The sequence below is a fragment of the Euprymna scolopes genome, chromosome 6, assembly GCF_053919585.1.
Source record: "Euprymna scolopes isolate OS-2025 chromosome 6, ASM5391958v1, whole genome shotgun sequence".
NCBI classification, from domain to species: Eukaryota; Metazoa; Mollusca; class Cephalopoda; order Sepiida; family Sepiolidae; genus Euprymna; species Euprymna scolopes.
Genome location: NC_136487.1, coordinates 158354356 through 158377214, shown reverse-complemented (window position 1 = coordinate 158377214; position 22859 = coordinate 158354356). Strand labels below are relative to the sequence as shown.

At 30.5% G+C, this 22859-nt stretch overlaps 2 protein-coding genes across 2 annotated transcripts in view; one reads left to right on the top strand and one right to left on the bottom strand.

The window, feature by feature from the left end:
- The window catches only part of LOC145278088 (interstitial collagenase-like), a 295194-nt gene that overhangs the window by 17809 nt on the left and 254526 nt on the right, over positions 1-22859 (top strand). The window lies entirely within an intron of this gene.
- LOC145278349 (collagenase 3-like) lies at positions 11824-21613 on the bottom strand. Its single transcript, XM_080130641.1, has 4 exons — positions 21488-21613; positions 20586-20671; positions 19799-19917; positions 11824-12250 (listed from the first exon to the last, which is right to left on the bottom strand). The coding sequence occupies exons 1-4, from the start codon at positions 21611-21613 to the stop codon at positions 12174-12176; spliced, it is 408 nt and encodes a 135-aa protein (XP_079986767.1). The 3' UTR covers positions 11824-12173.

Here is a 22859-nt window from a genome sequence, read left to right as displayed (position 1 = left end):
CCCGTTCTACTACAGACTGAAGGTCGTTTTTTATAGATTCAACCATTATCCTGCATGCGATGTCATTCGTTTTAACTTGATGTTGGGAGAAGAGCCTGGTATCATCGGTAAATAACCCTATCTCGGCGCGATTATATTGGAGGTCGTTTATAAAAATTAGGAATAATAAAATATAGGTTCGAGTATCTATTCCTAAGGCCCACCCATATTATTTTTGTATGACTATAAAGAACTACCCATGTCTTTCTTTTAGCTGAAATATGATTATATTATATACTAGCAGGTCCCCGGCATTGCCCGGTCCTAAAATACGTATACGTATAAATATATTATATTCTAATTCATACAGAAACTGAAACATGTGTATGCAAGTATTATTTTTTTTCTAAACAGTTCACTTCTGAAGTAAAAAAAAAACAACAAAAAAAACTGAAGCTGAGATCGAAACAAAAATTTAAAAAATTAAGTACGATAACTATTAAACCAGGTTGACTCGATCTTTACAAAGTGTTTCTTAACGTAAAAAAGCTGTCATGTTTTACGGTCGCGCAGGCTCATTCGTGAAACTGTTGACGAACAGAAAATAATCCGATGACTCAAGTACAATTTTCTTCAATTTTGACCAATTAGCAGCCCATTTTCCGGATGAAAACCTATTAAAAAATTTTTCATATGACTGAATAAAAGAAAGGCCGTAAATGAAATAAAATACTATTATTCATGTAATTAAATTATATGCGTTTAATTTAGTAAAAATCAGATGCTATGAACGATTTAAACGTTTGTACGACGGTGAAGTGAGTCTGGAAATATTTAGATTGAAATGTTTTCAGCATGAGTTCAACTTCTACTGATTTTATTTACTCTCTTCCCACTCTGGAAATATGTAGCACAATGTCAGACACGGAAATCCAGCGCACTAAAACATTCTGGCTTTGTAAAAATAGCCTGGCCAACTTCATCGGTATTCCTCAGTAGAGGAGCCAGAGGTGACTGGCAATAAACTGACCAGTTTTCAAAGAGAGAATATAAAACATGGACGAATGTACACTTCTTGGAAATATCAGGATCATACCTCACCCGACAGAGCAAGGTCAACTGATATCACAATGATCCACCGTTCGTTGGACTGATTCTCGAGAACATATCCTCAATTGGTATGTATAATCAGTGAACGTTGTTATTTTGCTCTCCTATTAATATGAACAACAGTTACGTATGCTCTTGTACTTTCTCCCACAAATTGTTTTAGGTAGTGCATATTTTGCATGAAGATTGTGTACGTTGTTCGAACTGCTATGCGTCGTATTTTGTTGTGTTGACAATTTGTTAATACAATTTTTTTAAATATATTAATAATAAATAAATAATAACACTGATATTTAGTGTTCTTTCTTTATATCACGTAAATTTGCCCCCATCGTGATAGCGCCAAATCTTAGACCGTTTCTATTATTGAGATTTAAATATATTTTAACGCTCCGGCTGAAAAATATTTTATTTATTTTATTTGAATTCGAAAACAATTTTTATAAAAATATACAACTTTCTTTTTTATGAATATTTTTAATGAAAATAAAGTACTTAAAAAATATCAAATAAAAACACGACTCTCTCAAATTGTTCAGGTGTTATTTTATTTAATCAAGAAAATAAAAATAAAACGAAATTATTCGTGTGATTATTTTTATGATTGAGAACAATTTTTATTTTCAAAATGTCCGATTGGCCAAACCCAAATATTTGCCGATCGACTTAATCTGAAATATAAAAATGAAAATAAATGTTAGAAATCTGTCAATTATATGGGAAATTTAATATATAAACATATTCAATATAATACTACGGATATTTTATTAGTATCCGTTATGTATAAAACTACAACAATATTATATACAACCCAACAGCAATATTATATATAAACTTACAACAATATTATATATAAACCTACAACAATATTCTATATAATTCTACAACAATATTATATATAAACCAACAACAATATTATATATAAACCAACAACAATATTATGTATAAACAAAGAACAATATTATATATAAACCAACAATATTATATATAAATCAACAACAATATTATATATAAACCTATAACAAACTAATTCGTTTTAATCAGGTTATTAAAATATTATTATTAGACTGACAGGTGGCCCAACATTGCCCGATCATGATATACGTTCACATATAATATTTTAATTTATACAGATTTCGTATTTATTATTTCAGAGCCAATTCTCTATCCAATATTTAGTAATGATTTTAAAATCAAACAAAAAAATGACTTAGGTGTCATCAGCTAGAATCGAAACCAAAACATTTGGTGCTCCAGCCATAGTCGTTATTGTTTGGTCTATCGTCAGGCAGATAAGAAATAGTTAAAAATTAACCAACTTTAACATATTAATGTTTATTTGCGCATGTATATAAGAGCACTGTACGTCGACTTACGCCTGCCAAGTTCCAACTTTCTTCAATTTTGACTTCTTAGCAGCTATTTATACCGGCTAATACACACACGCATATATATGTGTGTGTGTGTGTGTGTGTATTTCATTTCATATATATATATATATGTGCGTGTGTGTATTAGCCGGTAAAAATAGCCGTTAAGAAGTAAAAATTGAAGAAAATTGTAACTTGGTACGTGTAAGTCGACGTAAAGTGCTCTTATATATTTATATACACACATATCTGTGTGTGGGTGTGTGTGTATGTGTGTGTGTGTGTGTGTGTGTGTGTGTGTGTGTGTGTGTGTGTACGGACTTAGCTTTCTTGTATAAGCAATATCGCTTGAAGAGGTCTCTAGTTATTTTTAACTGGCTAACCGAAACATGCTTATGAATGTGTAGCGACATATAATTCTTAAGTTTTTTTTTTTTTTATACAAAGGCATCACCACATTATCAAGGCCCAGAGGCCACTCAAGGATAAGGGTTAAAGAGTGTACAGTAGAAATTGGTCAATATAGTAATCATTAGTAATGAAAATTTGGTAAATTTAATAACCTATATGGAACGGCTCATCAAGAACCTATTCACTCTAGACCTGAACACAACCATATTGTAGTCAGCCGGAAAGCAGGAAAACGGAAGACAATTCCACAGGCGTGCAGTTCTAAGAAAGAAGCTTTGTTCATGGAATCTACGTTTAGGTTTAGGCACAGATAAAGAGTGGGGGAAAATAAAATTATATCTTTCCCTACTTCAGTATTAAGCACGCTTGTATTAACCCCGTTAAAACTTGATTGGTTGCTTCACCTCTGGAAAATAGTAAACTGGAATTATATATATATATATATATATATATATATATATATATATATATATATATATATATATATATATATATATCGCAGTTGTTGCAAAGTCGATTTATTCTAAAACCTATATTTAATATTCAGGTTTCTGATTAATACTTTTTTGTTTCTTTCATCATTCAAAGTAAACAAAAATAATTGAAAACCTCAAATAAGTAATTCTATGAAAAATAAGTTCTGACTGAATAAAAAATATTTCTAAATCGATTCATCTTATCTAATAATAATAATAATAATAATAATAATAATAATAATAATAATAATAATAATAATAATAATAATAATTTCTTTTACCATGAAAATTTTTCTAGAATTTCTGAAAAAAAACGTTCATTTTCGTTTTAGTTTTTATTATATCGAGATTTCGTTTAAAGAATTCGTTTGTTATGACATTTAAACACTGATTCGAATATAGGGAGTCAGAAATAAAGCCCATATAGGCACTCATTCGAAGAAATGTTACCTACAACAGACATTCGCACAACAGCACCAAATATTCCAATTCGTAAAGAAGAATTAAATTAAATTAGATTAAATAATAATAATAATAATAATAATAATAATAATAATAATAATAATAATAATAATAATATCACGAAAAGATTTTTCTAATTAAAGCCATGATATTTCAGCATATGAAATAATTGTTATTAGGAAGACAACGTTACCAAGAGATTCATTTGTGTATAAGTATTTAGGACGCTAAACTTAATTTAATATAACAAGTGACGATAATTGCAGAAAAACTGTAATCTTTATTAAACAAAACATTCGAGGAATTCAATGAAAAAAAAGAAGCGTTTTTTTGTTGTTTTTTTTTAACAAAAAATTACTTTTTCTTAACTACTTTATTTAATGTACCCAATTTTATAACATTAATAGCAAAAATTATTTTTAAAATTAAAAAAAAAAGAATGTTAACATTTTTCTTATAATTCGTCTGCAATTAGCGTCGCATTTTCCTTCTTTTTTGTAATGTTATTTTTGTTACTTATATTACATTTAATAATGTTATTTTTTTTACTTATATTACGTTAAATAATGTTATTTTTTGTTCTGAATATACATTAAATAATGTTATTTTTTGTTCTGAATATACATTAAATAATGTTATTTTTTCTTATGAATATTACATTAAATATTGTTATTTTTTGTATGAATATTACATTAAATAATGTTATTTTTTGTTATGAATATTACATTAAATAATGTTATTTTTGTTATGAATATTACATTAAATAATTTTGTATCTTGTTATGAATATTACATTAAATAAGGTTGTATCTTTGTATGAATATTACATTAAATAATGTTATTTTTTGTTATGAATATTACATTAAATAATGTTATTTTTTGTTATGAATATTACATTAAATACTATTATTTTTGTTATGAATATTACGTTAAATACTGTTATTTTTTGTTATGAATATTACATTAAATACTGTTATTTTTTGTTATGAATATTACATTAAATAATGTTATTTTTTGTTATGAATATTACATTAAATACTATTATTTTTTGTTATGAATATTACGTTAAATACTGTTATTTTTTGTTATGAATATTACATTAAATAATGTTATTTTTTGTTATGAATATTACATTAAATAATGTTATTTTTTGTTATGAATATTACATTAAATACTATTATTTTTGTTATGAATATTACGTTAAATACTGTTATTTTTTGTTATGAATATTACATTAAATACTGTTATTTTTTGTTATGAATATTACATTAAATAATGTTATTTTTGTTATGAATATTACATTAAATACTATTATTTTTGTTATGAATATTACGTTAAATACTGTTATTTTTTGTTATGAATATTACATTAAATACTGTTATTTTTTGTTATGAATATTACATTAAATACTGTTATTTTTGTTATGAATATTACATTAAATACTATTATTTTTGTTATGAATATTACGTTAAATACTGTTATTTTTTGTTATGAATATTACATTAAATACTGTTATTTTTTGTTATGAATATTACATTAAATAATGTTATTTTTGTTATGAATATTACGTTAAATAATTTTGTATCTTGTTATGAATATTACATTAAATAATGTTATTTTTTGTTATGAATATTACATTAAATACTGTTATTTTTTGTTATTAATATTACATTAAATAATGTAGTCGAAAAAATTATTTTTACTTTAATTCCTCGAACATTTCCTACAATTCTTCTGCAATTATCGTCGCTTGTTACATTAAATAAAATTTTAGTGTATCGAAAAATAAACGAATCTATAAATAAGACAGAGTTGTCTCCGTTAGAGCAATAAGTTAATATGCCGAATTGCCAAAAAAAAACAAATAAAAATAAATTGCACAATACAAAAGCAATAATTCCTCCAAACTCTAAACAGTTACCTTCGTACAAAATTACATAACAATACAAAAACTACATATTATTATTAATGTTATAAAAATACAAATCACTAGCATTAATTACAGGGGAATAATACAAGGGAAATAACTCTGTGGCATAAAATACAATCGTTAGCATTTAATATAAGGGGAAAACTCAACAAAAACCTCTAAAGAGTCTGGTAACGACAAACAAAATACGTAGCTTTTGTTACATCATTTATTTGGGGAAAAATACTAAAAATTGTATTAAATATGAGCAAAAGATAAAACAACAGAAAATATTTAATTTGGAAATCTAAGTGACCAGCACAATCCAATGCCGGCGCTGCTGTTTTAGAGGCGGGTAATCAAAGGTAGATAACTCTCATTTACTAAGACAAAAAACATTTTGAAATGAATAGTTTAGAACACTAAATAATCACTTGAACAATGAAACAATTTGGAGTAAAAAAAAAAAGTCCTCCTCTCCAGAAGAGGATACAAAAATAATGATATATCTGAACAATACTATTTTAACAAACTAAAAATGAAACAATTTTAAAGTATAAAAATAATTTAACTTGTTAATTAACACACACAAAACTGATAGTAACTAACCTGCTTTGCCAATTTCTATGACTAATTTCATTCAGCACTGTTATTATTAATTAATTATTGTCATTAATTTTTTTATATTAAGTAGATTTCCATATAAAAATGATCATAAAAACTATTGTGTTTCAATTTTATATAATTTCTGGTAAATAAAATCATTTTTTTATTAAATTAAAACAATATCTGTATAAAAACAGTTCTTTTTATAGGCACGGCACCGCCAAAAATGGCCGCGTAATCAAGTTGTTGTTTTTTAAAACGAAATTACATTTATTAAAATCCATTATTTCTGAGTAACTCTTTTTTCCCCAGAAAGATAAACCCCTGAATTTTATCATATAGAAAACAGAGCAATGTAAAACGTTTTCTACTATTTTTAATTAAATTTTAAATGTTAAATTTTCCCAAAAAGTTAACAATTGACATTTTTTGTCTTGCACAAAAAACGTACATAAATATTTAAAAAAAAAAAAAAGGGTTTTGAAATAATTAATTTATTTATTTATTGTCTAACTAAATTTAGGATGATTTTCTAAGAGAATATGCAAAAATATTATAATATAAGTACCTGGATTTCAAATAATTCCACTTATTCATATAGGCAACCAGTTATTTCGCGTCGATCTAGAGTCTAGATCGACACTGTTTACGTTTGCAATTTCATAAAAAGCAAACTATGGAAGACCAAACAGGCCAAAAAACTTATTTTTCAGTGACGAAAATTTCAATGTATTATTAAGCTGAGGCTGGCCAGTACCAGATGGGTGACCATTTGTATGAGTTTGGTTTTAATGTGTATGTGTGTGGGGGCCAGGCTCCCAAAATGGGGGGGGCAATTTAAAGCAGAATAAAAAAAATTATGTCAGCGCGTTTGGTCCACCGTAGTCGAAAGGCAGCAAACGTTTTCAAACGGGATCGAAAAAAAATGATGCTATTTTTAACACAAAGGGCACAATATTTATCGATTTTTTTGTATCGATTCTTCAAAGCATGCCCTGTTTAATAATGGTCATGCATTATTCGGCTCGCTAAAAAAATTGTTAATTTATTTATCAAAGATATTAAAATGGCTGTTTTCGTATAAATATTTAAAAAAAATTTGTTTTGTTTTGCTTAACTTAAATTAATTATTTTACTTAACATATTCACCGAATTTCACACTTCAAAACTCAAAAGCGGGATAATAAAACACAATCGAAGTTCTGATATTCAGACGTCAAAATAAGGTATGCAAACAATTTTTTTTAATCTATAATTCTGTCCCTTACAACAACACAATATGTTGTGTTCAGTTTCAGATGATTATTTTAAGAATATTTGTTCCCACTTCAAAACAAGGGGGGGTTGTAAGCAAAAATATATATATATAAATATCGTTTATGAAAAATAAGTACACTGTTATAAAGTTCATTCTTCTCTTAATAATCGCTGAAAATTTCGTATTGATCGGATAATTACCTGATTTTTGGTAGATTTTTAAAAAGACGGTCCGTCAAAAAGTACTGACCTGCCCCCCCACCTCAGTTTTGGCGGTGCCTATCTTTTTAAATAGGCAAACATTTATCATTGGCTAATCGAAAACAACTTGTTCATTGTTGGCTATTCGAACAAGCAACTACTTTTTTATTGGTCAATTAGATTGTATATCTTGTCGCTATTGGCTATGTAATAAGCGTCTCAAATTATTTTTTCTCAGTCAATGGGACTTATCTCTCTTAAATAATCTGCCTCTAAAAAAGCAGCACCCTAATGCCTAGCGTTTGTGTACAACGAAGATATCTGATGAAAAAGAAATTCCACCTAAAGCTAATTGATAAGTGTGACCAAATTGCTTAACAGGCATATTTCCATCGGGAAAGAATATACGTCTTTATTTATACTACTACATCCGTATTTGGAGAGAAGACAGTCGTAAGGGATGTTGGAAAAGAAAGTAGAAGAGTTACTGGCTCCGTAGACGGTTTCGTATTCTTTAAGTTGATTTTGTTTTTTCGCCGTTGTTTCGTACGTGTAAAAAACAAAGGGAGGTAGCTCTAATAAAGCTTGATGGAGATTATCTTCCTTTTACCGTTGAAATTTTAAGTGATGTTGTACAATTTTTGTATTTTCTTTATTATTAGAGGTTCTCATATACTTCTAATCTCTATGTTCAGTTTGCTACATAATTGTTCTTTTTTAGTATATGTGTCGCTTCTTCAACTCTCCGTCCCTGTCAATTATTTTGACCTTGTTCAATAAAGGGAAGTGTGTTCCGTTTTCTGTTTTTCTTTTCTTATCGTACTCCTGGGCAACGGCAACTTGCTTTGCTATTAAAAAATAATATGTCATTTTAATAACATATTTATAACTGGCAAATAGGATACTTTACTTTTGAAACGACTCTGGTAAGGATATCATTTTTTTTTTACTGTAAATTCGAATTTCAATTGTGTCCTATAATAAAGAAACGCCTTTCTTTAATTTTGTTTTTGTTTTGTTTTGTTTTTTAATATTAGCTTCGGTATAGTTCATTCTGGCATTCTGTATTGCAATATTAAAAATCGCTATCATTAGCGATTCTTTTCCTCTGTTCAAATGTCCAATCATGGATGATGGAACAAGAGCACACTACCCCCGTGAAGTAAATAAAAGGTTCCGCTCGAAAATCCGTCCAAATTCCCTAGTTCGACAGAAACATTCCCGAGTTCGACAAGATTCGCTTGAAGAAAGTCGGGGGTTACATCGACCGAAACGCTGCGAAAATCAAACTTAGAGATGAGAACAGTAGTCCGAAGTATCCAAATAATATGAATCACCAATCCTCATCTGAAAAATCGAGAACTTTTTTTACTCAATATTCTACTCCATCTTTTTTTTTAATTTTGAGTCATTTTACCTTTTTAAGCACAACATGTAAGAACATCAAAGTGTTTTCTACTTGAAATCCGAATTTCAGTTGGGACTTATAGTAAAGAAGCATTCAAAAGATTACAAACCTTGCTCTTTTATGGATACAAATCATTGATATTCTTGATGTCAGTTGGTCCAAGTGCTGTCAACCCATTGTACCAAGGTGTCATGATTGAGGTTGTGGTTTGGTCATGTGATAAACCCAATGCGTGGCCAGCTTCATGCAAGCCGGTTGAATGAAGCTTCAAGCCATTGCCTGTTTTATATCGGTAAGTTTCATCGTCGTCGAAATGTATGTCACCCGCAAATTCGTGCAGTGAAGGGTAGAATGCGTGCGCAATAACTCCTCCTGAAATAGAGAAATGTATCAATTATTACACTATAAATCTTGCATGAAGCAACGTTAATTTTTGTATCATTTATATATATATATATATATATATATATATATATATATATATATATATATATATATATATATATATATATATACTAGCAAAAGTACCCGTCGTTGACTGGGTACAGTAAATGGACTCTGATTTATGAAAGTATGATAGGTTATAAAAAGGAAGGGTTGTAAAAAGATAGCTTCGAATTTGGGGGTATCAAAACCAAAGCAAAATATGATGAAAGTAAAAATAAAATAGATAAACCCCATAATTTATTATACTATACCTGTTTACACTGAAACATTATCACAATATTCTGTGGATCTATATTAAAAAAGCCATGTTAAACTTTGTGGCATATTTCCATCCTATGGACGTCAGGTGCGGACGAACACCCCATAATTTTATTATGCCATATTTCTTCAAACTGAAACATAATTATCAAAGTATACTTACGCAGATAGATATGAAAAAGTCTTTATTAAAGTTTGTGCCTATTTCCATTCTATGGAGGCCAGGCGCGAATGCAGATCCCACAATTTTATTATACCATCCCTATTTAAGTTAAAACATACTTATCAAAGTATTCTTATGTGCATCTATATCAAAAACCGAATAAAACCGAATCTTTAAAAGGAGATTTATTGGGATTATGCAAAGCTCAACAAACTGCTCTGGAGCTTATATATATAGAATAAATTTATATATATAAAATAAGAAAACGATAATATAAAAATATATATTAATGCATATAGATTTCTTCGATTATTCAATAAGTATGATACATAAATTAAGGGTGTAGGATGAGTAAAACTCTTTATATCATGTTATTTCGAAACCTAATTCTTTTCATCAGAAGAGGAGAAAAGGCATTAGGTAACATAATAGACGTCACATCCTTATCATGTTAACTAGCACCTTCTCTCCTTTTCTGATGAGAAGGATTAGGCTTTGAAATGCTATGGTATAAATAGTTTTGCTTTTCCTACACCCCTAATTGATATATCATCCTTATTGACTGAACGAATAAATCTATCTGAGGTACTCTTGCATAATTTGACCCGAATTGTCGGGAATTCCCGTCAAGCGTGAATCGGGCGAGACCGGCAATCATCGGTTTAAGCTGAGCGTTTTAACAGACGCAGACTAATTTAAAAACAAATAAACCGGGAAACAATACGAATAATAATAAATAACAAAGATCTACTTTAAAGGACTGAAAATATTGGTATTCATTTTATTTTTATATTTTTGAAAAATATTTATCAACAAAAAGTTTTTTTCTTCAAGAATAACGTTTTTCGGGGGGGGCTTCCACAGAAATTTGTATATATATATATATATATACATATATATATGTGTGTGTGTGTGTGTGTGTGTGTGTGTGTGTGTGTGTATACTTTAGACACATTTAAGAAAATAAGATCAGCTAAGATGGTGACTGATGTCAGAAATCAAATTATGTCGTCCGATCGACTAAAAGAATACAATTTTACATAAACACATCACATTAGTTGTATTGATTTGAACATTCTTTAACAGAGAATTCGATCATAAGAAAATATCTAACATAGCGCGGCTGCCCGGGTGCAAGTGCATTCGAAATGGCGTTACGGGTAAAAGAAAAAAGAAATACAGAATTTTCACTTTAAAAAGGTTAACTTGCAGCCCTGGATAAGAGTATGAAAGTTACCCCATTTTGATGTAGCCTCGTTTTCGATTATCATTATAATAATTTATGACCACTGCCTGACGTGCAATGGTTATTCTTATTAAATCATTTTGGTTATAATATATATTGGTATGGGAGTGTATCTTTAAAGCTCTTTAGAAGTTTGCGACATACTCCCATTATATATATCCGGCGTGAACCCAGACTCCACAATATTGTTGTATGATCTTTGGACAGAACAGCTATAACTTTTATATTGGCAAACATATTTTATATTAATAAATTAGGCACAAGGTCATGAAAACTGCGTTAAGCGAGATTTCGTTTCACATCCCTTGTTTGTCTTACTCTGTCTAATCTGCTTTTTGCTAGAATAATTGTAGTCACCCAAATACCACATTTACACCAGATAACGGTAACATGAAATATCGCTAATCGTTTAAAAATTAATTCTAACGACATCAAATAAAAGATGTATGTTTTTTTTTTAATTGCGTCTTTGGATGATCCCATATTTAAAAAAAAAAAGGGGGGGTGAACGGTGATAACGTGCGTAGCAACGTGAAATTAACGTATTACCATATAGATAATACTCAGAAAAGGCTATTAATAACATACCAGGTCCATCAAAATCATAGGGGCAAGGGTCGTGTTTTTTGGTCCCAAACGAAATTTCCATCGTAACGTCGCCCGATGTTTCTGTAAAGGTTAATTTCGAAGAAGCAGCCCAGACTGAAAGTGAACCGCCAATCGCATTTCTGTAAAAAAAAAAAAAAAAAAAAAAAACACAAGTTTAATTCAAATCACAGATAAACACGGACATATTTTTATGAAGATGTTTTTTTTTAATCTTTCAATCTTATGTTTAAAATGCAAAATATGACAAAATGTTTCAATATATTTACCGTGCATCACTTTCAGTCATGTCATCTGTGAAACTTATATATTTGTACGTGAGGTCTGTCTTGTTCCATCCAGCTAAAAAAAGCAACGAGATATGAAGAGTAAGTTCATAATACACACACACACACACACACACACACACACACACACACACACACACACACACATATATATATATATATATATATATATATATATATATATATATATAGAGAGAGAGAGAGAGAGAGAGAGAGGGAAGAGGGGAGGTCAGCCAATTCATTATTCTTTCGCCCCCCCCCCACATTTCGGTGTCTTTAACCTTTCCTCCCCTCTATTTTGCTGATGAGGAGACTATGTTTTTAAAGGACAAAACTTTTGTCAAATTATTGCCATTACTTATTGTCAATTTGAATAAAATGAACATCGTTTCTGAAACCCATGGGCCGATCGGTAGAACTGCTGACTGTCAACGCGATGGTTCTAGGTTCCATTCTCGGCTTGGGAGAGGTGCAAGTCTAGGTGCTCTGATGAGTTGTTATACAACGAAACAGGACTGTATGTTGATGACTACAAATATATGTATATATATATATATATATATATATATACTAGTAAACCTGCTCGTAAGGTTTGTTTAAATATATTATTTTAATTCATGTTAATAACGTATTTATTATTCTAGATTACGTATTTAATAGAGGATAATTTTATTATAATATATGTAGTAGTAAAATCAAAACTATATATATATATGTACATATATATATATATATGTATATATATATATATATATATTTTATTTCTACCCTTATTGAAATAGAATTGTATTTATTATTATTATTGTTATAGTTATTGTTATTATTATTATTGTTATTATTGTTATTATTGTTATTATTATTATTATTATTATTGCTGTTGTTATTATTATTATTATTATCTATTTTTTATTTTTATTATTATTATTATTATTATTATTATTATTTTATTTTTATTATTATTATTGTTATTATTATTAGTAGTATTTATTATTATTATAATTTTTATTTTTATTATTATTATAATTATTATTATTTATTATTATTATTATTATTATTATCTATTTTGTATTTTTATTATTATTATTATTTTATTTTTATTTTTATTATTATTATTGTTATTATTATTATTATTATTTCTTATTATTATAATTTTTATTATTATTATTATTATCATTATTATTTATTATTATTATTATTATCTATTTTTTATTTTTATTATTATTATTATTTTATTTTTATTATTATTATTATTATTATTGTTATTATGATTATTATTATTATTATTATTATTTATTATTATTATAATTTTTATTTTTATTATTATTATTATAATTATTATTATTTATTATTATTATTATTATCTATTTTGTATTTTTATTATTATTATTATTATTTTATTTTTATTATTATTATTATTATTATTATTATTATTGTTATTATTATTATTATAATCATTTATTATTATTATAATTTTTATTATTATTATTATTATTATTTTATTCTTATTATTTTATTATTATTATTATTATTATTATTATTATTATTATTATTAATATTATTATTTTTTTATTATTATTATTATTATTATTATTAATATTATTATTTTTTTATTATTATTATTATTATTATTATTATTATTATTATTAATGTTATTATTATTAAAAATCTATATTTCATTTTATACTTAACTCTGATATCCATGGTTATATCGATTTTACTCTTACTTAATGGATCGTTACTTACTTCCATGTTATTTCCATGTTATTTACATACTTATCACTTTATATATTATATTTTATCTTTTATTTTGGTATTCCGATAATTAATTTTTTTTTTTTATTGGTATATTCCAACCGATTTTCTACTTAATAATTAACTTTTATTACTTCTCAAATATTATTCACTTTTATTAACTGACTCTGCTTTTTACTATCCTATTTTCTAAACAAAATTCATTTTATTTTTCCTGTCCTTATTTACCTATATATTTCATCTGTTTATATTTTTCCAATCATTAAGCTTATTCTCTTAATTTTATTGTAATTATTTTTTTTTATTATTAATTTTTGCTGTTTTCTAGCACTTTTTATCATTACTGGTATTTTTACTCTTTAATTTTAATTTTAAATTTTAATTTTATTTTTACTCTTTAATTTTAATTTTAAATTTTATTGTAGTAAATATTACTTATTATAAGCAAGACTGAGGAAAATGTGACTGATAATCTATGCATAATTATTTTTCATGTCTTATTAATTGAAATAGATATATTTTTATATGTGCATATATGTACGCACATGTATATTTGTGTGTATATGCGTCTGTTAGTGTATAAATGCGTACGTGCATGTGTGTGTATATGCTTATATGTAAGTTCTATATATATAGGGTGACCCAAAAAAACGGTCCCCAACTCTAATTAGGCCGCGTTTCTTAGTGTTTTTTTCCGAATGAAATGAAACTTTGATCATAACTAATTTATTACATTCAAAACATCACATCAAAACATTAGGGTCTTTGGCCTTTTTTTCTTCGTTGACTGTAAAATTCTCCGAAAAAAAATTGAATGTCCTCTGTTTTTTTGTTTTTTTTTTTAATTTTTTGGTTCACTATGTGTGTGTGTGTGTGTGTGTGTGTGTGTGTGTGTGTGTGTGTGTGTGTGTGTGTGTCTCCACCTCCTCTCCTTCTCTTTTTAATATATATTTCGTTCAGAACAGATTTACAGAAGGACGGAGGGAAAACATTCAATGGACGTTTTAAACAAAAAGTTACATAAATAAGAGGGTAGAGTCGGCCGAATAGGTTTCGCCCTAACTTTTCAAATCCAAATCGAAAGGTTTTCTTCTTCTTTTTTTTTTCTTTTTTTGTATAGGGAAACGAATTTAAACGGGAGAACGATTAAAATAAAATCAAACTATCGGAAAGAAAAAATGGGGGAACGACTAAAATAAATCTGTCGTTATGATTATTATACAGTGGAGAGGAAACACCTTAGAGACTAATCACGTCCAGACCCAAAAGACAATCCCTTTACTTACAGACGGAAGGTTTCTTTAAACGGATGTGAATATTCTCAAAGACCTTTAGATGAAATAATGAATGAGCGTGACTTAGAATAGAAAATGAGTCACTGCTAAAATTCATTGCATATCGCGGATTTTTAAGCAAATAGTCCGTTATAGCAGAATTATACGTATTAGTCGAAATATCCGTTGGTCGGTAGATTCCATTCCTGATTTTGCTGGGTACATGTTGTTGGGCGCGACCATCTAACCTAAGGGTCGTTCTGTAAACGTAGTTGGCATTGTAGCTACATTTAAATTGATAAATGACATTATTCATATGATGGGGGGGCGGAACGTCTTTTCGAGAGGATGGCACTAATGGTTTTGTCGAAAACACTACACGTACATTGCAGGCAAAATAGCAATGTTCAACAGCTGAGTTAATCTGTTTGCCGAATTTTTCACTTATTGTCTCTAACCAAGGTAAACGAATGTAAATTGGACATTTGGCCGCCATCTTAGGTTTTATTTAAGAAAATTGTTTATTTTCCTTTTTATAACGGAGTTAATTACATCAAGAGGATACCCATTAATTAACAAAATATTGGCGATCGGTTTTAGCTCTTCAAAATTTACATTCGTTTACCTTGGTTAGGGTAATAAGTGATAATCTCAGTAATATTTCATCGCTACCTGTAGCTTTTGCCGACGGCGTCGCTACTCTCTAAACGATCTTCTGCCTAACAGCCAAAACTGACTGACTGTCCCCAGCTTCTCTGTTAGTCTCTCTCTCTCTCTCTCTCTCTCTCTCTCTCTCTCTCTCTCTCTCTCTCTCTCTCTCTCTCTCTCCTCGTTCATAGTCTGTCTGTCTGTCTGTCTGTCTGTCTCTGTCTCTGTCTCTATCTCTCTCTCTTTCTCTCCCTTTCCACTCTTTTCGTCTCTTCCACTCGATCACCGGTCTCCTTTTTTTTTTCTTTTTTTTTACACAGTGGTCACCACTTATCCAGGCCCGGAAGCCACTCAGGGATAAGGGTTATTGCAAGAACATTACGTTAGTGTGGAGATTTGATGAAGTGTTTATTTAAGGGGGCGGTTCATTAGTAATTTGTTAACGTTGGACTTGAACACATCCAAGTTGTAGTCAGGTGGGAAGCAGGCAGATGGAACAGAGTTCTACAGGCGTGCAGTTCTAAGAAAGAAGCTTTGCTCATGGAATCCACGTTTTGATTTAGGCACAGATAAAGGGTGGGGGAAATTTTTCACAGTGGATTCGGCTAGACAGGTGCTTTTCGTGAAAGATTGGCGAGGGGGGGGGTGACCAGAGATTGGAGTTCAGACAAAGCACCTGCTATGGAAATAACGATAAAGCAAGGATAGGCTCGCAACGTCTCTTCTGTGGGAGAGAGGTTGCAGAGTAGAGAAAATGGCATCCCCCACTAAGTCACGAAGTCTATTTTGTATTCTGTCAAGGCAGGATAGGCTGTTTTTAGCAGCTCCTGCCCGGATATGGCACCAGTATTCCATCCTTGGACGTACTTGGCTTTTATATAGATAGAGAATTGCATCAGTAGTCAGATATCTTCTGGAGCGGTAGAAGGATCCCACCATCTTTCCAGCGACCTTGGCAACAGACTTGTTGTACGTGTTCCATTTCAGATCAGGAGTAAAGGTCAACCCCAGAAGCTTGTCAACACACGGGGCCTCTCCCAGACGAGAGCCATCCATTCCAGTTGATGCCAGATGGGGATCAGAGCGTTGATGATGTAAGGATAGGAGTTTGGTTTTAGACGCATTAAAGGTAACCAGCTACGTCTTCCCCCACTGAACCACGCGCTCGAGATCAGAGGAGAGAGAATCAGAGAGAAATTTGTCATTTACATCCTTTGATGTGTTGCCATAGATGGTTGTGTCATCAGCATAGATGTCAACGAATGATTTAAGTATGTGTTTAGGGAGGTCATTGATGTAGATCAGGAAGAAAGTTTGGCCCAGGATGGACCTCTGAGGGACTCAAGCATTTATACTGTAGGCCTCTGATTTTTGTCCATCGACCACTACTCTTATGAGCCTATCGGAGAGAAATGATTTAATGATTGAGAAAACATTTCCAGTTATACCGTAGCATGAAATCTTGTGAAGTAGACCCTTATGCCATACCTTGTCGAAGGCTTTTGATATGTCAAGAGCAATTGCCCTAGAAAGGAAGCCTTTGTCAAGAGATTCACTAATCCTGTGAGATATAATCGTCAGCACATCTGCGGTAGATCTTGCAGAGCAGAAACCATAGTGGGTGTCACAAAGAAGGTTATTTCTGCTGAGGTGGTTGACTATTTCTCTATTTAATATGGATTCCAGCAACTTACTCATAACACACAGGAGACTTATTGGTCTGTACTGAGAGGGAGATGACTTATCACCTGAATTCTTAACTACAAGGCAAACTGATGAGGTCTTCCAGGGAGTTGGAAAGCACTTCTCCTTAAGGCAGCGCTTAAACAGTTTCGTAAGTATGGGAGCAAGTTCTAGTTAAAGCTTTTTTTAACACTATAATTGGAATGCCGTCAGGGCCAGTTGCTTTACTGGAATCTAGGTTCTTTATTAGCTTGGCGACCTCATGCACGGATATTTGTATGTTACCTAGCGTGTTCTGTGTTATAGGAGGAAATATGGGGAGTTGATGGCCTTCGTCGCATAGGGTAGAATTAGCTGCAAAGTTATGGCAAATAGTTTGGCCTTGTCTGATGCTGACGAGATGACCTCTGGTCCATTGATAATGGTTAGGATAGAACGCACACTTCTGTTCAGGATCCTATTTGTTATTTGCCAAAATCGGTGGGAACCAAGCCGCTGATCAGTTACCTTGGATTTAACAGACTGGGCATATAGCTCTCTTGCATTTTTTATTACTCTTTTACAGTGGTTGCTGGCAGTCCTGAAAGCATCTATTACGTTGGTAGCTATGGAAAAAGTGATTTCTGTGCGCGATAGCAGCAGCACATTCTGGGGAGAACCATGGCTGGCTGTTAGGTTTTTGTTAGAATTTTTTGGATTGTATGAATCGATCTATACCTACAATCAACCATTCGGTCAGATCTGATACTATAGAGGACACTTCCTTTTTAAACATGGAGTGCAGAGGTAAATCAGATATGAATGTACGGAAGCTATCCCAGTCAGCCATAGAGTATCGGTATACAGTACGGTAGAGGGGTACGTAAGTGGACTTATTACATTTGGTTTTAATCTTAACTGATACAACTGAGTGGTCGGAGGATCCTAGAGGTTATTTTGCACACAAAATGAATAAGAATAATAAAAAAAGGTTGATATATTCTCCCCCGGTTTGAAATTTCAATAAAGAACTTATTAACTATTTTTAATAATACATAACAATATATACATTACACAAATCCACCCCTAACAACGCAACCATGCGTAGAAATGATTAACAAGATGTTAGTTTACATTACATTTAAACTTCTGCATATCAGTACAGCCAGGAAAGCAGCTAGCATGAAAAGAATTCCAAACTAACTGTTCGCGGGGAGAAACTATTAAAATAGAAACCTTTCTGGCATTTAAGGACCTCAACAGTGAAGGCGTGAAGTTTTGTTGCTAAGCAAATTCGTTGGGGATATGTACGTCGAGGGGCACAAGTGCAACGAGTTCATCAGAGCACATTCCATTACAATATTCATCAAACAGGCACAGATATGCAACATTGCGGTGCTGGAACATGGGTTAGGCCTTAGTTGACAAAGTGGGGCCTATTAGATTGGAAACTCTTTTTTGGACCCTTTTAGATTTAAAATTGTTTTCTTGTCTAAAAGGCGAAGGCTAGTGGTAGATGTACCAGCGTAGATATGGCAACAATACGTCATGTATGAGCGAATCGTGGCCTTGTAGAGGTACAGGATACTCTCAGGTGTGAGTAGTTTTCTAGCCCGATAGAGAGAATCTACCTTCATTGCAGCAGCCTTAGCATGTCCTCAATATATTTGTTCCAGTTCATATTGTCCGTGAATGTTAGGCCGATGAAATTGGAGGAAGAATTAACAGGTAATATAATTTATTATGGGTTCAGTGGTTGGAGAGGCGTCTTGTAATTGTTAAAGAAGAGCAGCTTAGTTTTGCTAGCATTAATGTTACCACCCATCTGCGGCCCCATTCCTCTATGGTCTGGAGGTCATTTTTTAACGATTGTCAGTTCAGTATCTTGTATATATATATATATATATATATATATATATATATATATATATATATATACATACATACATATATATATACATATATATATATATTTAATATATATATAATATATATATTTAGTCTATATAATATATATATTTAATACATATATATATTTAATAAATTTTTAATATATATATTTAATATATATATATTTAATATATATATATATATATTTAATATATGTATATTTAATATATATATTGTATCATAACAAGAGAACAGATACTACACCTCCCTTTAAATTGAGCGTTAAAAGATACATAGTGCAATAATAAAAAAGTTATAGCATTGTTTCGGAACAAAATATGATATTTAATGCTATTTAAAAGATTTTACTGGCTTACAATTTGCTGGTTTCTCTACGTCAATATCTTTCATTGCACAACGAGGCTTTAACATGAGTTCTCGGGTTGCTTCATCTGCTTCTCCAGTAATTTCCAGACCAGCAAAATCCTGAAATAACCTTAAAAAGAAAACAAGAAATAGTTATGATTGATTTATTTCGATAGTGTACAAGTGAGAATCAATATAGAAAGATATGTTGGAAAACTCTCCTTATAAAAAAAACCAGCTCAACAAAAGAGGATCCATTAAGAATGGACTATTTTTAGTATTTGAAAGCACTGATCTAACATACAGAGATCCATTGTTTCTATTCCTTTTTTATTTTCTACCTAATGCGTGTTAAGGCATCTGTTCTAAAATATATGTTACATTCAACATCTCTACCACTGTATGATTGATAATATTAATAGATTTTAGATTTTCTGCTTTTAACGCCACCGTGAACCAGTATATCGGTAAAAGCGGGCGCCATTTTGTATGTTGCTTATCGTGGATAATATACACTTTTTGAACATCCTATTCTTACAAAAAAAGAATATATTCTCCGGGTCGATTTTTCATAAAGTTCGGACGCTCTAGCGTATTCTCTTTATTCAAAATTATTCAAGGGGCATAACTCGGATATAGTAAAGGGAGATAACTGATTCTAATTCTCTGTTGACAATACTGGTTTAATATTTTTATACTGGGATGGCATTAAGGAGAGCAGGTTAAAGATATAGGTTATTTGGATCATCCGTAATTATACAAGTTTTTAAGGGTATTTAAATCGTTCAAATAACTTACATAATGGCATCTGACTTGCGTTCAGCATAATCAATTGAAAGTTCGTTCACATTATTGCTCAAGTAACCGTATCTACGGAGATATTCCTGTAAGAAAAAACACACACACAATTCAGATTAAAATATCACTGTTTATTAGGGAAAAATACAAAAACCAGTGTGAGACAAAAATAGATACCGGTTTTGGATAAAACCTTTACTTATTTAAATTAGAACGAAGTAATAATTATTATACAGCTAGCAGAGTGACCCGACATTGTCCGGGATTGAATGATGATCAAGAAATGTTTCACAATCATATATTTTTATTGTCATCGAAATCGAAATGAGAGAAATCGCCCATTTTTCAATCAAATCAATTCACTGCCTGCTCGAGTTGGGGACACATCACAGTGCACCGGAAAGAAAGCTTAGCATGGCTCTCGCAGTGACTTAGTTCACAATACATTGTAGTTTACGTTGCACTGTAGAGAACCTATTAGTTTTTTTAATAAAATCAAATTTAAAAACCTCGTTTCTGTTCAACTCTAATGGGAAAATAGTGAAACTCTCAAAATAAAAATACTCAGATCAACATTTAAATCGTATGAAGTTGGTGTTTTCTATTTGTACAGAAAGTGTGAATAAGTGAAATAAAGTTTCTGAAGTCTAGACATTGTTTTTATTTCGTAATCCATTACAATGATATTTAAAGCTTTATTATGACAGACTAATATGGATGGTGACAGACCAATAGAGTACGCATCTAAAAGAACCAGAAAATACTCCTTTGATATGCTTATCAATCTTTGTCACCACCCTCCCCCTATTCAATGACCCAAACATTAAAACACTCATTAGTATCTAACTCTACTCCTGTAGAAAGGTGGTTAAACTCCCAGAATATAAAGAAAATCTACTCACGTCAACATTTAACTCGTATGAACTTGGTGTTATTTCCTGTTCAGCGCTGCCAGGAGTTACATATTGAGATGCGGGATTTGCAGCCACCACGGACCAAGTAAGAAGAACCACAAACAACGTCAACATTTTTCCTTTGTTCCCAGTGCGTTCCAAGAGTGTTTCTTCAATGGAATGATGTCTTGTTACCAAATCTCGCTTCTATTTATATACAGAGTTTTGAATAGACATTCCTGTAGCAGCTGGACATTCAAAAGATAATGGCGTCATATCTTCATTTAATCATTTTCATTTTTTCATCAAAAAATGATTTCAACTCATTAAAAGGAAAATTCAGATTTTCAAACTGATTAAAAACTTCAAACTGATAAAAGTTTCATATAAACGAGTTTAGCCATTTTCCTTTTAAGCGTCTTTCTATTTAAATTGAGAACATTTTATTACTAATTTTATCTTGATGACTTTAATTGACAATATCGATTAGTTGTATTTTACATTTTAACTTTTGTTGACTCTCTGTAATTGTAAATTAAAATTGAAAGTAAACTTAGTTTAATATGCTTTCATTTCATAATTATACGAGCATATATGTCATACATTTTATGATTATATATATAAATACACACACACACACACACACACACACACACACACATATATATATATATAAATAACAATCTTGAAGTTGAAAACAAAAAATTTTCAAATTTTCAAAAAACGTTTTAAACCTTAAGGGAGGTATACAAAATTTTAATCATTCGACAAGGAGTACAAATAAAACAAGAAAACATTATTCCATGGAGTTTCGTAGAATGCAATACTTCTCATCATTAGGGAAGAGGTCCGCAAAATAAATTTTGCAGGTTAATGCATTAGAAGAAACAAATAATATGAAGTCTATCTTAATTGCATAAAAAGTCATTTAACAGTTTATAGGGATTCAATTTGAATGGTACATCAAGAAACAGGAAAAATGGAGAAAAAGGATACGGTAAAAGTCCAATTAGAAATATGGTAAATTCCATAACAGGAAAAATCCGAGGTACATCTATTAAAAATGCATCATTTTTTGCAGGTTTTTCGACAGCACGGATAAAATTCAAATCCGCACGATTTACTTGTTCCAATTCAAACTAAACCGAAAAGCTGCCGAGACAGCTCGTGATATCAATGATGCGTTTGGCCCAGGAACCACTAACGAACGCGTAGCATAACGGTGGTTAAAGAAATTTCGCAATCGTAACGAGAGCCTCGAAGATGAGGATGGTCGAGGCCGGCCGACTGCGGTTGATAACGAACATTTGAAAGCTTAATTGAAGCCGATCCTCGCGAAACCACACAAGAAGTTGTTGTTGAACTCGAGGTCGACCACTCA